This window comes from Silene latifolia, unplaced genomic scaffold (genome assembly GCF_048544455.1).
Source record: "Silene latifolia isolate original U9 population unplaced genomic scaffold, ASM4854445v1 scaffold_75, whole genome shotgun sequence".
In the NCBI taxonomy this organism is placed as follows: Eukaryota; Viridiplantae; Streptophyta; class Magnoliopsida; order Caryophyllales; family Caryophyllaceae; genus Silene; species Silene latifolia.
Genome location: NW_027413661.1, coordinates 92,024 through 110,809, shown reverse-complemented (window position 1 = coordinate 110,809; position 18,786 = coordinate 92,024). Strand labels below are relative to the sequence as shown.

Here is an 18,786-nt window from a genome sequence, read left to right as displayed (position 1 = left end):
GAGCTTTCCTCTTGAATTTTGCTCGATCGAACAAAAGAATCTGCTCGATCGAGAACTCCCTCATAGCAGCTGTTCGATCGAGTGGTTTTTTATGTTCGATCGAACACTTCCTCAGACATATCACTCGATCGAACACTATAATCAGTTCGATCGAGAATTTGTTGCTTATAGTACAGAAATCCTTGTATGAAGCTTCGTTTTCTGATAGACCAACATACTCCGAGTCGTATAAATCATCCGTATCGATAGGCAACTCGGGTCCTTCATGGGAAAGACCACTCTCTGCGTGCCTAAAGTTCGTCTCAGCAGCTAACTGAGCTATTTTAGACTCAAGCTCATTAATTTGAGCGTAATTAAATCTATCATGCTCCTGCAATTGGAGTGCAAGCGCCTTCACCAAAGATTTTCAGTTCAGCAATCTCTTCTTTCTGTTTATCAGGAGGAGCAGCTTGTTGTTGCGGTGGCCAGACAAATGGAGGCTTTTGATAGCCTCGTTGATAAGGTGGATGTGGCGGCACAATTGCAAAAGGTTGACTAGCTTGTCTATGCTGCTTGAACGCATAGACCTCGTCATTTCCCGCTAAGCAAATAGTTGCATTGTGCCCAGCAGCACCACATCTCCCGCAGTAAACCACCTGTTGCGCCATAGAATGAAACATAGGTGGAAGGTCAAAGGTACTCAAGCATTCCCTTTGACGATCTTTTACCTAGAACTGTCTAGGTAGGACCTGTAGGACCTATCAAAACAGCATTAAATAAAAAGATGAGAACGGCCTCAAGGAATAAATTCCTCGAGGCTAAAGACAGACAAAAATAACAAGCAAATAAATAGTTGCCTCCCCTGCAACGGCGCCAAAATTTGATACCGTCGTCAGGTACCAAAAATAAATACCTAGCTACTACTAACAGAAGTCAGCGATAAGTAGGGTCGATCTCCACAGGGAGGCGGTCACTATCTACTCACAATTCGGTCATCTATGGTCACAGGATGGGGGTTTTAATTGATTTAACTAAACTAATGAGATTAAGGCAAGAGAAAAGGTTAAGAGGGATTAACAAGAGAGAGAGAGAAAACTAGGATTGTCGGGTCATCAATGAATGTCAGTTAATTGCAGCCAAGGTCACAGATCAGTCGATGTGTCGGTCTGAGGGGAAACGAATATCTCCTTCCGGTCTCAATTCGCCCTAAGATACTACTAGCTTAGCTTCCGCCTCACTAAAGCATCATATTGTTCACTGCGGGTCTCACCCCTTCCAACCTTCTGGTCTAGGTTAAGGTTTACCAAAATTAAATAAGCTAAGTGCATTGATTCAAATAGCTAGATACAATTTAAGGCAGTGATTAACAACATAGACATAACAACAACAAAGGATCCGTAACCTAATTAGCAATTAACATCAGTTCATTGACTCCCCTAAATCCTAGCAATTAAATTAGCTAGACATAGTAGTAAACAAAGCAAGAACAAAAGAATAAGGAATAATAAACATAATAAAGAGATAAGAGAGAAAAAGGATAAAAGAGAAAGAGAAAGTTACAGTGAATTAGATCCGGGAAAGAGACAAAAACAGTGTTCAACAGTAAAAGGGAGAAAAGTAATGTATGGAGTGTTAAAGGTGTTTTTTTTTATATGTTCCCCGTCTTCCTATATATAGGAAATACGATTTTATTTGACCTAAAAACAAATTAAAGCTAAAAAGCCCGAGCCCATTAGAGAATTACTCGATCGAGACATTTAAACTGGTCGATCGAGCAGATCCTCAGCAAAACCTCTCGATCGAGTAGAAATTCAACTCGATCGAGGAATCCCAAAATAACGCAATTCGATCGAACATAAGTTTTACTCGATCGAAGTCTTCCTCTAACCAAAACCACTCGATCGACCATTAAAGCACTCGATCGAATGATTTGGACTCAACCAACTACTTGTTCTGTTGATTTCAGCCTCGACTTGTCTTATTTAGCCTCCGAAAAGACTTCACGCATCCCATAACAGCAGTATTTCCGCTACAAATATGCTCATCCTCCAAATGATTGCAAAACGGACGATAAAAGGCTCAATTCCACCACTTTCAGGTCCATTCCTGCAAATAAGACAAAACAATCCAAAGTAGTATATTAAGGGCATTTCGTAGGATAAAACTACGAGGATAGCATAGAAATACGTGCACAAAGAGGCGTAAAAAGACTATATAAAATGCACGTATCACATTACATGCATATAATCGACAACATATCAAATACGAACGATTTCCCTAATCATTAGTATAGGCCGCTATCGAGGCGGGCGGGATTAGGTGTTCGATTAAAAGAGCTTCATAATACGTACCCTCACCCCTTACTCCAGATCTCTGTGAACATCCGTGTTCATTGGCATCCACGAGAGGCATTCTAGACTTAGAATGCTAAGGGTAACAAGTTCTTAGTGTTCATGTCACTACTTTGTGTCTTGACATGACATAAGGTATTCGAATGGTTCCAATTTCCCATAAAAATTGGCGGCGACTCCACAAATGCAAACGCTTGTACCAAGCGCCCCCGTGTCCACAATAGTAAGTAGTAAGTTTTGAATTAGTTGTAATGTTTGACAAGTAGTGACTGGAAACTATAATGGATGAATTGTTGAGTACTTTTATAATATGGCATGGTTAAGTTGAATAATTTAGTTGATAATTTGTTGTGACTTGACTGAATTGTTAACAAACTCGGATGATAAATGATGGTTTATGGTTAGATGAATGCTTAGAGTAATGTGGGTATAAGTCGGATTGTTGATGTTTGTAAATGTATGATTAGAAGTGAAATAATGTGTTGAATGTATGCATGAATAAGTTAATAGTGTGGTAAACCGTTTTGCATAGTAATTGTTATAGAATGGGGTAATATATGTCTTGTGTGGATGAAACCGTGGCGTTACAATGGAGTAGTAATTTTGTGACGTGAATGAATGAAATAATTTGTGACGATTTCCAAATACATTTTGGAATCGACACGAGTTGTTGTTTTGCAGGAATAGTAACTAAACTCGTAACTTTTGACCTTGTTCTTAATCTCGATCGACCGGGTACGAGTTCCTACTCCATCGAGTAGACCTCATTCGATCTAGTTAGGAAGTTATAACATCGAGAAAGTGGGATCTGCCAATGGAAACTCGATCGAATAGCTCCAACTCGATCGAGTAGAGGCCACTCGATCGAGTGACCTACTTACTCGATCGAGTAAGTGAACAGTACACGGACTTTTACGGGATTCTTATACCCTTTTCTATCTTCTTTCCTTCTTATTTCTTTTCACATCTAAACCCTAAATTCTCTATATCTCTCCTCTTTCTCTCAAATATTGTGTTTTGGTGATTGATTTCTTGGTGTTCATCTTGTTTAATTCATCCTTTGCTTACTAATCATTCAAGGTAAGAATGTTCATCCTTTTTCTATGCTTTTAATTGATTAGAAACATGTAGGTTGTTGGAATTTTTCTGAAAAATTCGGTTTATATTCATAAAATCTTGCTTGTAATTGTTGTAACATGATTTATTTGCCTTAATTTGTTGATTATTGGTGCTAGAAGTGGAAAAATCGAATCAATTTGGGGGTTTGTAAGTACCGAATTTTCTAGGATTTGGGGGTTTAAATTGATTTTTGATTGTCTTTTCCATATGAAAGGGGGAAAATTGAGTAATGTATGTTATGGGTATCATGTTTAGTGTTGATTTTGATGAATTTTACTCAAAATTTTACCTTAAAACTCCGTCTTAAAAGTGCCCCAAACTGAAATTCGCCCCATATTCTTTGTGAAACTTGTTTATCTGTAGAGCTATTTTGAAAGTGTGCTCCTTAAAATTTGTAGTTGGGTTGTTAATTGATGTTATAATTGTCATAATTCGATAGCTATAGAGACCGTCTGATGCGAATTTGGAAGTTGTATACTTGAAATTTTGGATTGTTTGGTGAAAGTGTGTACATAGTAGTTCTTTTCCATAGCTATACATGAAAGATTATATGTTTGCAAGTACATGTTGTTTGTATATCTAAAATATGTGTTGAAAACAGATGCCGAGACCAACTATTGGAACCCGTCAAAGTAAGAGGGGGAGGGCTTCTGAGCCTCAGGTAGGTGAAGGGAGTGGGGGACATATGGTTCTAGCGGTGTCTGATTACCCTTTTGTTGTCTTTGCTGACTTTACGCAAAGAGATGCTTTAGTTGCTTTGCGGAGACGTCGCATGAGACCCAGCCGTTACATTGATAACACCCTCTTGACCGACTTAGGAGTTAAGACTGATGTGAGACACATATTTGAGACTTTGGGTATGACCGGGTTGTACCGTCTTAGGAAACACTCCTATGCTTTTGTGACTCTAGAGTTCATGAGTTCTTTCAAGTATGATGTGGTGGAACAGACCGTCGAGTTCCGTCTCATGAACACCAGTTTCTTTCTGACCATGGACATGGTTGCCACCCACCTCGGCCTTGCTAGACCTGTGAAGGGAGCTCTTAGGAACATCCCGACTGAGTGTGGAGCCAGTAGTCTTATGCCTTGATTTTCTGGCAAACCCACCCCCACCTCTAGCAACATGTTGATTAATGATGTTTAACATGTCACCCTAAAGATCTTTCTTCGTTCTATGACCTATTTACTCTATGAGTGGAGAGATGTGAGTAAGCTTAACTCACACGAGGTGATGTTGCTTGCGGCGTACCTTAACCCCACCCGAGCTCCGAGAGTCACCTTCAGTGCCCCGGACATAGTGTGTGCTAGCTTAGCCTTGAGGGCCTCTTCTGACACCCGTTTCCTGAGCTGTGGTGCCATTGCCACACGTTTGGCGGAGCATTTAACCGCTTTTGAGGCCTCCTCGGCCTATAAACCCTTGACCCCGACGGTGCCTACCTTGGACCGTGAGTACTTTCTCGACACGAAGTGGTTGAGGACTTTGGAGGGTGGTGGGTTAGCATGGAGAGTTTGGGGGATGAGGATACCTGCTCCCGAGCACCTTCCCGTGACCGAGCTTTTACCGGCGGCAGTGGTGGCTGCCGATTCTGATGATGAGGAGGAGGTCCCTGATAGACAGCTCTACCCCATTGATCCTGATATTTTGGAGGTGGTGCCTGAGCCAACCAAGGGAGATCAGGCTAGACCGGAGGATAGACAGCCTAGGGTGGGGAGAGGACCACGATTGGTGAGAGAAAGGATGGCTGAGACCCAGCCAGAGCAGCATGTGCCTCCGCAGCCTCAGTTTTCCAGCTATCCTTCCTTCTTCAGTCCTGAGATGAGAGTGAGTGACCTCACGAAGAAGGTGTCTGCTACCTTGATACTCCGGGACCTCCATGAGATGGCATATGTGCAGGGCATCGGGACCGAGGCGGCTCAGCCGGTGTGGTGGAGAGGTGTTGGGGACGACAACGGAGTCTTTCATTCCTTTGGCATGGAGCGATCTACCTGGGGATAGCCTGTGAGTTACCCCTATGGTTGCTTGGCACCATGGCGGGTGGGAGCCGATACTGGCATTGGTGGAGTTGCAGGTGAGGATGTAGTTGGATCAGGCACGTCTAGAGGCGGTGGTGGATATGAGATGATGGATGAGCAGGCTATGGAGTGATGATACTCCTTTTATTCCTATCTTGTTGCATGGACTTGTAGTTGATAGAACTTGTTTTGTTTGGCACTTTTATTAGACTTCAGTGTGTATGTTTGCCATAAGGCCATATTGTAGATACTCTTCAGACTTTTTATGCACGGTGTTGGTGTCGGGAATACTTTCCGACTCTTGTTTATATTGCCTTGGTCTTGCAAGTGACGGATTAGGGGATTGTGACCTGTGGCTACTCGATCGAGTAACTGCAGGGGTGACATTCTGGTTACACTCTGATCTTGAGTTACTCGATCGAGTACCTGGTAAGCTCGATCGAGTAAGGGCAACTCGATCGAGTGCCTTACAAGCTCGATCGAGTGCCTCTGTTTGATGCTTATTTCTTCCTTTTTTTTCTTTTTTTTGATGAAATGTAAGAATTTCATTAAGCACAAACGAGCTATTACAAGCTATTCCAGTTTTAATACATCAACAACTCTAAAACCCATATAAAAGGTTTTACAATGACGAGCTAACTAAATTTAACCAAGCTACATCATTTATATTCAAGCCCTGGGTAGATTTAGTAGCCAACTTCATCTTCACCTCCTTCTTGATCTGAATTGTCACGTACTCAGGCCTTAATAGACAAGCATCAATCCGCACTTTTTTCCTTTGCATCTAGATCTGATAAAAGGCAGCCAATACAATACACATGATAATATTCTTCTGTAGAGCAGACCCCTGCCACACTCCAATCCAGTTTATCAGATTAGAGTTAGGTCAAGAGACATGGCAAACCGCAGCCATATCATTAAGGATCCTCTGACTGTATCTACATTTAAGAAACAAATGGAGATGACTCTCCTCTGCTTCCCCACACAACAGACAAGTTGCATCAGGAACAATGCCTAATGCCACCAGTTTATCCTTCAATTGAAGGCCTTCACGAGCTATCAACCAGCCAATGAACTGGTGTTTTGGAATACACCAGCTATTCCAAAGAACCTTATGCCATACTACCTTCTGAAATTTTGCTCTTATAAGTTCATATCCACTGCTGATTGAATAGCCTTTAGGATCCAAAGTCCACTGATGATTTGTGTACCCATGAGCAAGTTTAGTTTTAGTTCTGCAGATGACCTTCCAACCTCAGCTAACATCTCCATTGGGATTATAGTCATTCCAGTCAGCTCCTTTTAAATACACTTGGTGAACCCATTTGACCCATAACCTATCAGGACAAGAATATATCCACCATACAAGTTTTCCTATTGCAGCCATGTTCCAGGACAGGCTATCCCTGATGCCCAACCCACCTTCATCCTTTGGAGAGCACACTTTATCCCACCCCACAGGGGGGTACCCTGATATAATCAACACTGCCATCCCAAAGATAGTGTCTACATATAGAATTAATCTTATTCAAAACTCCTTTAGGAATAAGGAAGATGTTGATCCAGTAGTTGTACAGAGTGTGGGTTAATATCCGTATACTACCCTTTAATTGCAGGACTATAACGTAAATTTAAACATGCAATTTATAGTCATAAAACGAAAAACATAATGAAATGATTAATGTATAGAAATCAACCTCGGGTCCTTTGATGCACGGCGTAAAGAACAGAAATCAAACCAGATTCCCTCCTAATTGTTGCACCCAAGACCTTGTCCGAGATATGCCCTTGTGCTAGATGGTGTTCTCCGATTGCCTTGCAATATTGGGAGAACTGATGTGAGGTTTTTCGAGATGTGAGATCTCGGTTTCTTCAGAGAAGAATGCTCTTCGAAACCCTAGTTTTCTGTAAAATGAATTGTCTAGGTCAAAAGGAGAGGGAGCCTCTCCTTTTGTTCTGTTCGGCCGAGAGCTTTAACAGGGGGAGTGGGCTTGTCCACTTCCTCCTTATTAAACTCGTGGTCTGACAAATTTCGCTAAAATGTATATGACGCGGTAATTATAAATCGTCATCGGTTATCGGATATTAAAGCATCAACTAATAATACGGATTAGTTGAATTATTAATACGTGTCCGACAAAGACAATATTGTATAATTAAATTCAATATACATTAATTAAATATAAATCGCTTATATTTAATTTTACGAATTAACTGGTTAATTCGCCTTAGCCCATGATATTTAATCCGTATTAAATATAATATCTCAACATCACATATTTGACTAATTACTAGTCAAATAACTCGGACTAACTGGTTAGTCAAAATTGGCATCTACATGACAGTATTTTCATACTGTCACGTCTCTCAAACGTATCCTATAGGTGTGACTTTTAGGGACCAGTTGATCACCGCCATCTGTATGACAATAACGTCAAACTTTTCTAGCAAGCCAACCGTTATTGATAAACGTGGATCAACTGATAATAATACCAAAGTATGCCCTTTGATCCTTTTAGAGGTTTATAAGTCCTTGCACTAACTGTTAAGGACACCAACCCCAACAAGCTCCCACTTGTCCGTACAAGTGTATGTGCAATGACGTTATCCGCACTAACTGGAGGACACAGCCCCAACAAACTCCCACTTGTCCGTACAAGTGTATGTGCGATAACCGATTCTCATATTCATTTAAAATTTCTCCCACTCAATGTAAAACAATTTGCAGATCCGGATCCGCAAAGGTCGTATTTTACAATCGATCTGTATCTAGAGTGGTTTCCCCGACTAGAGAGTAACTTAACTGATAAAACGAATCCGTATTCGAGCATGGCCATGCATTTCAGTTACAGCTCCTCGAGTGGCCCTGAGAAATATCGAGTACCTGATAAAGGCTGAATATTTCCTTCAACTCGAACTCCTGCCGATCTAAGCACAGCATGAAATGACCCAGAAAAAATCTACTTGGCCCCCTGTTACGGATGACCGTGAGAAAGAAACCAAAGTCACCCAAAATCTGCCGTAGTCTCAAGAGACAGTCGATAGTCAAAAGAATCGACTCTTAGGATCACCATGGAAGTCCTATCCACGACCGGGCAACGAATGTTATAAAACATTTAGGACTCCACGTCGATGTCACAATTGTGTCCTACGAAATATCCGTATAAATCGCCTCCGTGATTGGTCAGTCAACCGGTTGACTTATGGCTCGTTGAACCCACCATCAACCAACGTCACAAAATAATTGCCAGAGTTATCAGCTCATGTGGGCAATTAAGGAATGAAAAATATAATGTTCTTTCAGTTCACTTTGTGGTGTTCAAAATTTGTCGTACAAATCCACATGAAAAACATAATATATATAAAATATCAAAACGATGATGTCGTATAGAGTACAAGAGAGTATGAATCTGATCCATAAAAGAGTACTACAACTTAGGAACACGTTTAATTCCCATGGAATTAACATGCCCTTCATGCTTATCTTGTCGTAATGCTTTAGTAAGAGGATCTGCTATGTTATCATCTGTAGCAATCTTTTCTATCACTACTTCCTTTTGCTCCACGTAATCCCGGATTAGATGAGCTTTCCGTTGTACATGTCTAGATTTGTTGCTAGACTTTGGCTCCTTAGCTTGGAAGATGGCACCATTATTGTCGCAATAGATGGTGATCGGGTCATTCGAACTAGGCACTACGGATAGTCCATGTAAGAATTGACGCATCCATATCGCTTCCTTTGTAGCTTCAGACGCGGCATAGTACTCGGACTCGATCGTAGAATCTGCTTTATGTGTTTGTTTGAACTCTTCGGTGATGCAGCGCCATTAAGAGTAAAAACGAATCCAGACTGAGATTTCGAGTCATCTCGATCCGTTTGGAAGCTAGCATCTGCGTAACCGGTTGCGCATAGCTTTTGTTCACCTCCATAAGTCAATGCCCAATCTTTAGTCCTCCGTAGGTACTTAAGAATGTTCTTGACACCACCAATGTGGTTCACCTGGATCTTTGTTGGAATCGACTTGTCATACTCAATGCATATGCCACGTCCGGACGTGTGCATATCATGGCATACATGATTGATCCTATAGCCGAAGCATAAGGAATCCGTGTCATGCGCTCTTTCTCTTCCGGTGTCTCTGGTGCACGAGACGGCTCAAATGCACCCACTGGAGACATAGGAAGGAACCCCTTCTTGGAGTTAGTCATCTTTGAATCTCTCCAGGACTTTGTCTATGTAAGACTCCGATCGAGAGATAGCATCCTTCGTGATCTATCTCGATAGATACGGATGCCTAGAATTCTTTGTGCCTCTCCCAGATCTTTCATCTGGAAATGGTTTTTCAACCATACTTTCACCGAAGTTAAGAGAGGTATGTCATTCCCAATCAGGAGTATGTCGTCAACATACAATATTAGGAAGACAATCTTGCTCCCACTCGACTTGATATATAGACATGGTTCCTCGACAGATCGAGTAAATCCATTTTCTTTTATCACTTGGTCGAAGCGATGATTCCAACTCCGAGATGCTTGCTTAAGTCCATAAATGGAACGCTTAAGTTTGCATACTTTCTTAGGATGTACTGGATCGATGAAACCTTCGGGTTGTACCATGTACAACTCTTCCTCCAAAAAGCCGTTTAAGAAGGCGGTTTTCACGTCCATTTGCCAAATTTCATAGTCATGAAAAGCGGCGATCGCTAAGATAATCCGAATGGAACGCAGCATGACTACGGGTGCAAAAATCTCATCGTAGTGCAAACCTGGCACTTGGGTGAAACCTTTAGCAACTAGTCGTGCTTTGTAGATATCTTGTTGACCTTCCACAGAATGCTTTATCTTGTAAAGCCATTTGCATTGAAGGGGACGAACCTTAGCCGGTAAGTCAACAAGATCCCACACGTTGTTCTCATACATAGAGTCCATCTCGGATTGCATGGCCTCAAGCCATAGCTTTGAGTCGAAACTAGTCATGGCACCTTTATAGGTTGCGGGTTCACTACTCGTTAAGAGTAGAACGTCATCTATGTCATGTTCCTCGACCATACCAATGTATCTCATGCGGAGGAATAGAGACTCTTCCCGACCTCCTAGGTTCCTCAAGAATATTCACCGCAGCCGGGATTGAAGGAATAGGTTCCTCCAATGGTTGCTCGGTGTTTGGTTCTGGAATCTCCGACAAGTCGAAGGTTCTATCACTCTTTGCATTCTCGAGAAATTCCTTCTCTAAGAATGTCGCACTAGCCGCAACAAAAACACGTTGTTCGGTTGGCGAATAGAAGTAATGACCACGTGTTCCTTTAGGATAACCTATAAAGTATGTCTTGACCGATCGCGGGCCGAGCTTATCTTCGTGTCTCCACTTGACATAAGCCTCGCAGCCCCAAACCCGTATAAAGGACAAGTTGGGGACCGTTCCCTTCCATAGTTCATATGGAGTCTTGTCAACAGCTTTAGACGGACTTCGGTTAAGTATTAGAGCGGCTGACAAAAGAGCATAACCCCATAATGAATCAGGTAATATCGTGTGACTCATCATGGATCGAACCATATCAAGTAGTGTTCGATTTCTCCGTTCGGACACACCATTCAAATGAGGTGTTCCGGTGGAGTTAAGCGTAAGGCAATCCCACAATCTTTTAGGTGTTGATCAAACTCGTGAGAAAGATACTCGCCACCACGATCCGAACGCAGTGTTTTAATCTTTCTACCCAGTAGGTTCTGTACCTATTCTGGTATTCCTTGAATTTCTCAAAGGATTCACTTTTGTGCTTCATTAAGTAGACATAGCCATATCTACTTAAGTCGTCCGTGAAAGTGATGAAATACCTATAGCCTTCTCGTGCGGTGATTGACATAGGGCCACATACATCCGTGTGTATGAGTCCTAATAGGTCGGCGCGCGCATTCCAACACCTTTGAAGGAAATCCGAGTCATCTTACCGATGAGACATGATTCACACGTGCCAAATGATTGAAAATCAAAGGCCGAGATAGCTCCATGTTTGATGAGCTGTTTTACGCGTTTCTCATTAATGTGTCCCATACGGCAGTGCCATAGATACGTTTGATCTTTGTCACCAACCTTTAACTTTTTATTCATTACGTGTAATATTTCCGTGGTCGATCTAAAACAAATTCCGTTCATGGAGACTGCCTTGCCGTAAATCATATCGTGTAATGAGAAAATGCAAGAATTATTTTCTATTACAAATGAAAAACCAAGTTTATCAAGTGCGAAACCGAAATAATGTTTTTCGAAAGACTAGGAACATAATAGCAATCATATAATGACAACTCAAATCCGCTAGGAAGCTGGATCACATATGTCCCCTTGGAGATGGCAAAATACTCTTGCTCCATTCCCAACACGCAGGTCCACCTCACCCTTTACGAGGGGTTCGATGTTTCGGAGCCCCTGCACATGATTACACAGATGAGAACCACAACCAGTATCAAGTACCCAAGTTCCGTAACTTGCGTGGTTAATCTCAATCATATGAATAAAAGTAGAAGAAGCGGAAGACATACCAACAGGTTTAACACGACCTGCCTTTAAGTCCTCATGATAAACAGGACATGTGCGTCTCCAATGCCCAGTCTTGTGGCAATGATGGCATTCCATGTTTTTATTCTTGCTCTTTGTCACGCCTGATGAGGTGCTCGACTCACCAGGCCCACTCTTACCTGAACCCGACTTCTTGAACTTCGCCTTACCTCTTTGCTAGGTTTGCACGAGCTTTGCCCTTACCCTTCCCTTTATTTGACACAACGAGAACATCCTGTTTCATGCTCCCACTGAACTTCATGTCCTTCTCGGTGCATGCGAGGAGGGAGTGCAGTTCATGCGGAGTTTTCTTCAAATCATAGTAATTCGCTCTAAATTGCGAATAACCATCGTGGAGTGAGTGAAGAATGCGGTCGATAACAATGTTCTCGCTGATGTTACAGTTAAAGGTCTCCAATTTCTCGACATTCTCAATCATGCTGAGAATGTGTGGGCTAACCGGTTGGCCCTTCTGGAGTCTCGCATCAAAGAAGCGAGTGGTATGCTCATAGGTCACGATTCTCGGTGCTTTCGAGAATTCCTTAGTGAGCGTGGTGAAAATCTTGTTTGCACCATGGGCTATGAAGCGTTTCTGCAAATTGGGTTCCATTGCAAAAATGAGTACGTTTTTAATCGCACCCGCTTCCATACGTAAATCATTAAACTTGGTGATTTCAAGCAGCTCTCTAGCCGTGGGACCCGGGTTTGCGGGATGGGCTCTAATAGATATTTGAGCTTCCGTCGCCAGCGCGCATTCCGTAATGCCGCCTCCCGGTCCGCGAAGTTGGATACATCATTCTTCAGTCGAGTAGACTGATTCATCTGATTCATGAAGATCCGAAGCCAGGACTCACGGTCCAATGTGGCACTTGGCATTGGGTTATCACTTGAACCACCATTTTTTGTTTAGCGATTTAAAATCGTGATCTACACCGAAAAAGAAAGAAAAACAAAACGAAATAAGCAACTCATCGAGGTGATTTAAGTCTATTTTAAAATTCATTTTAAACATGTAGACTCTCGCACTTGCATAATTGATCTCCCTCAAGAAAGATACAAGTGATCCCAAGACTCAATTTCCGTAAATTGATAAGCCAACTGTTTAGCTAATTCTTCCATAAGAACTCTTGGTCGATAGATTTCCGTAAATCCTATCTATAGTCCACCACAGTCACAGGATCGTACGAGTGACCATAGTGTTGAGATAAAATAGGTCAATCGGTTCCAACTTACCCGACGTAGAAGGGGTCATATTATGCCTACCGACGAAGAAGGGACTCATTGGAGTTTGACCTATAAAGACCGTTCTCAATTTTGGTTTATACGAGGAAGATCCCATCAACAAAATTATAATTCATTTTAAGTGAACGAATAACTAGCGTCTGTCGTGAATGAATTTATTTGGATGATGGCTTTAAAACGTGTGACATGAGAATGTCAATGAAAACTAACTCGTGACCTCTATATGTGTCAGTTTTCATGCAATAAATAGGTGGTTTGGTTTTTAGGCGGAAAATGATGCATATTATCGTTGCGAAAAATAAATAAAGGAATGCAATACGTAAATAAAATTTTCCTAGTGTGGCCTATCCTAGTATAAGAACATAATACAACTTTGGAATCCACCGTTGGACCCGAAAAGCTTGTCTTGATGTTCCATCTTGATCCAAGTAGCGGGAGTGAGCATCTGGTCTCCATCTTTGGTCTTCTCAAAAATTACAATTAAAATTACAAAATATAAACCTATTTACATTCTAATTAAAAACTGTAATTACAAGTGAAAAATCCAAAACGGAGATACGAGATCTCAAAATACAACCAAGACCGTGTTCCATCATTACGGTAACACGTTCTACTAAGGCCACACTAAGTTACAACTGATTGCAAAATAAATAAATACGTAATAAAAGGCATTCAAGGCATTCATAATTAACGAAAATAAATGCATCAACTAAAAACAAATTCATTCGTGACATAATTCCGTAATTATGTTAAATTTATCCAAACCACCTTTTAATGATTAAAATTCATGTGATAAAACCGCTTCTATCATTTGATTTTAATCCATTGCAATCCGTTACTTTAAAAACGCTTTAAAATAACTTAATGGTACGTGTGTGAACCGTTTCACAATCATAGCGAGTGTACTATATCCGTATAAAGTACATATTGAAGCCAAAAGAAAATTTAAATCAAAAGAAACAAATTTTCAAAGTCACAAAGACGAAATCCCTCGATCCAGGGACACCGGTGCTCGATCGAGGAACGAAAGGGCTCGATCGATGAATCGCAAGTCGATCGAGAGGTCTGCTAATCGGGAAGTACTCGATCGACAAAATCGGTAGTCGATCGAGGACTTATATCAAGACAATCTTGCTCGATCGAGTACGAGGACTTCTCGATCGAGCGGTGGGGTTTTAAAGCGGTCGATCGAGTCTGCAAGGACTCGATCGAGCAAAAACAACAAGGAAGGGCTCTCGATCGAGGAGAAACATGCTCGATCGAGGGCAAAAACAAGCTGAAATCATAAAACCCTCGTGAAAACAGTTTTGAGTAAACAACACAAACGCAATTTAGATCAAAATCGCATCAAAACAATTTAACAATTTGACAAAACTTGACATATTGTTATAATCTCCGTATAAAACAACAATATGCATAAAACAAATTGATAAACAAGATGAATGAACCGTGTAAGACATATCACGGTTTCAAAAAAATTTAGCCGTGTAAACCGGACACGGTTTTCGAGACAAAGAAAAACGCAGACAACACAAAAAAAATTTTTCGTGATTAAAAACCCGCCGCCTCACGGTTTTAAAGCAAAAACGCAACATCCGTGTATACAAGGCACGGATTTCGAGACAAACACAACCGTTTCAAAATCGTTTTATGAAAAACACATAGAAAAATTTACGTGGCCTCGCTCTGATACCACTTGTGGGTTAATATCCGTATACTACCCTTTAATTGCAGGACTATAACGTAAATTTAAACATGCAATTTATAGTCATAAAACGAAAAACATAATGAAATGATTAATGTATAGAAATCAACCTCGGGTCCTTTGATGCACGGCGTAAAGAACAGAAATCAAACCAGGTTCCCTCCTAATTGTTGCACCCAAGACCTTGTCCGAGATATGCCCTTGTGCTAGATGGTGTTCTCCGATTGCCTTGCAATATTGGGAGAACTGATGTGAGGTTTTTCGAGATGTGAGATCTCGGTTTCTTCAGAGAAGAATGCTCTTCGAAACCCTAGTTTTCTGTAAAATGAATTGTCTAGGTCAAAAGGAGAGGGAGCCTCTCCTTTTGTTCTGTTCGGCCGAGAGCTTTAACAGGGGGAGTGGGCTTGTCCACTTCCTCCTTATTAAACTCGTGGTCTGACAAATTTCGCTAAAATGTATATGACGCGGTAATTATAAATCGTCATCGGTTATCGGATATTAAAGCATCAACTAATAATACGGATTAGTTGAATTATTAATACGTGTCCGACAAAGACAATATTGTATAATTAAATTCAATATACATTAATTAAATATAAATCGCTTATATTTAATTTTACGAATTAACTGGTTAATTCGCCTTAGCCCATGATATTTAATCCGTATTAAATATAATATCTCAACATCACATATTTGACTAATTACTAGTCAAATAACTCGGACTAACTGGTTAGTCAAAATTGGCATCTACATGACAGTATTTTCATACTGTCACGTCTCTCAAACGTATCCTATAGGTGTGACTTTTAGGAACCAGTTGATCACCGCCATCTGTATGACAATAACGTCAAACTTTTCTAGCAAGCCAACCGTTATTGATAAACGTGGATCAACTGATAATAATACCAAAGTATGCCCTTTGATCCTTTTAGAGGTTTATAAGTCCTTGCACTAACTGTTAAGGACACCAACCCCAACACAGAGTAGTAAGGACAGAATTTACTAACACCAATCTGCCAGAGTAGGATAGCTTTTTGGTCCCAAATCCTCTAATCTTGGTGATAATCTTTTCAACAAGTACTTGGCAGTCCTGTTTAGTCAATTTCCCACAGGTAATTGGTATTCCCAAATATCTGAAAGGTAACTGACCTTCAATAAATCCTGTGACTTGCAACACATCAGCTTTGATTTCCTTAGAGACTCCTTGAAAGTAAGCATTAGTTTTAGTAGCATTCATCTGCAACCCTGATGCTTGAGAGAAAGTACTGAAGGATCTCAATAAAACCATAATAGAGCCAATATCACCCTTACTAAATAAAAAACGATCATCAGCAAACATAAGATGTGATCAACTCAGTTTCCCACACATTGGATGAAATTTGAATGCCATAGTATCAGTTGTGTAGGCAAGAATTCTGCTAAAATACCCCATGGCCACAGTAAATAACAAAGGAGAAAGGGGATCCCCTTGTCTCAATCCCTTTGCCCCTTTAAAATGACCAAATGTATCTCCATTTAAGACCAAAGAATAAGTAGCAGTAGACACACACTCCATAATCAGGTGGATCATATGAGTAGGGAAGTTCAGACTATTCATCATCTGTTCAAGAAAAGCCCAACTTACAGAATCATAGGCTTTCTGTAAGTCCACTTTAAGCATAAATCTAGGTGAAGCAGCTCTTCTATTATAACACCTGACTATGTCCTGACAAATTAAAATGTTTTCAATAATGCTCCTCCCTTTAATAAAACCACTTTGATTCTCACTAATAATGCTAGGGAGTATAGCAGCAAGCCTATTACAAATCAACTTAGAGATACATTTATAAATCACATTACAACAAGAAATTGGTCTAACCTGGGTAACACTATGGGGCAAGTCACATTTAGGGATGAGGGTTACTAAGGTATGATTTATTTGTCTTAAGAGTTTCCCTTTATGAAAAAAATCCTGAATGGCATCACAAATATCCCTCCCCACAATGTCCCAGGAATCTTTAAAAAAGGCAATAGAATAGCCATCAGGCCCAGCAGCCTTGTGGCTAGGAATAGAAAACATGACCTTTTTAATTTCAGCATCAGTGACAGGAGAAAGTAGAATATTCTGGTGTTCCACAGTAAAAACTTGTCCCCTCTGCACCACAGTCTTACACACTTGCCTGGTCTCAACAAAAGTACCCAAAAGGGAGGTGTAGAACTGCAAGAAAGCATCTTGGATGCTATTAGTATCCTCACACAAGACCCCCTGAGTATTAGTTATATTCAAGACCTTGTTCCTGCCCTGCCTGCCTTTGATTACTTAATGGAAATATTTGGTATTGCTATCTCCTTTCTCCATCCAGGTAACCTTAGATTTCTGCACTAAAAATTCATGGCTAGCATTGGCCAGAAATCTAACACTATTAGATGCATCTCTCTCCATCTCAATAAGCTGAATGTTTTGAGGTTCACCCCTTTAACCTATCTTGGATATACTCCAAATGCATCTTAGCTCTATGGAAATTATTTTCAATATCAGCAAAACTCTCCTTATTCAGCTTCCTAAGATGGCACTTCAGATTCTTGAGCTGTCGAGTCAGAATATACATCTTTGTGCCAAACCAAATTACCTTTCCAATTAGACTGAACACAAAGTTTGAAATTCTCAGCTTGACTCCACATGTTGTAATATTTAAAGCTTCTTCTTTTCTTATCTTTATCATCAAAGGCTTGAAGTACACATGGGGTATGATCAAAAATGCCTTCACAGTAGAAGTGAGCATAGACAGAAGGATGATCAGAGAGCCATTGATGATTGACCAGTACTCTATCTAGTCTACTATAAACCCTAGTAGCTGGATCCTGTTTATTACACCAAGTAAAGAATGACCCACTAGCAGGGCTATCAGCTACCTCACATTCATCAACACAGGCCTTGAAGTCTTCCATTTCCTCCACAGTACTATTGCCTCCCAATCTCTCAGCAGGCACCAGCACTGTGTTAAAGTCACCACAGATGACCCATGCACCCTGAATGTTCCTTTTAAACATATACAACTTGTCCCACAAATCCTTTCTCTCCTGGGTCCCATTATAATCATAAACCATAGTTAACCAAAAACAATAACCAGACCCCAAATCAGTAATACTCATATGAATGAACTGTGGATTATACTCAAGGAATTGGACACTAAACATATGAGGTTTCCATAAAATCCAAATTCTCCCCCCTTTGTGTAGATGAGTATTAGTAGAAATGCACCACTGACTACACAAATTATTCCTAACACGATTTTGAGACAAAGGCTTTACCTTTGTCTCAAGGAGGCCAAATAAACCTATCTGATGATGATGCAAGAACCATTTAATACTATTTTGTTTAGATAGGCTATTCAACCCCCTAACATTCCAAAATCCTCAATTATACATTACCCCCCTGAGGAGGTAATGCACTACCATTTGTACGCACTCCCACTTTAGGTGTAGCATTATAAAGAGATTCCATGAAAGTGTGCTGCCCAAATTTAATAGAACTCCTTCCAGCCTCCAGAATTCCCTGCCTACTAAGCCTAATGATGTTCCTAGCAAGGGTATTGTCCATATGGTATTTCCCATCTCTACTGATACCGTCGTTTAGTATCAAAAATAATATTTATAACCTAAATACTACTAACAGAAGCTAGTGGCAGTCAGGGTCGATCCGCAGGGAGGTAGGGAGATAATAGTTGCTTTATATTTTAGTCTAAAGGTAACAGTTTGAGGGGTTTTGGATTGAAGTAAATCTAAGTCTAAATGCATAAACTAAATAAGCAATAAAAGTAATAAAGAAGGTAAACAATGATAGAAGA

General features: G+C 40.7%; 1 protein-coding gene across 1 annotated transcript; it reads right to left on the bottom strand.

Annotated features, from left to right (window-relative positions):
* Positions 1-17,500: 17,500 nt before the first annotated feature.
* On the bottom strand, positions 17,501-18,046 carry LOC141640261 (uncharacterized). The gene has a single exon (XM_074449112.1). The coding sequence runs from the start codon at positions 18,044-18,046 to the stop codon at positions 17,501-17,503; it is 546 nt and encodes a 181-aa protein (XP_074305213.1).
* Positions 18,047-18,786: the final 740 nt, after the last annotated feature.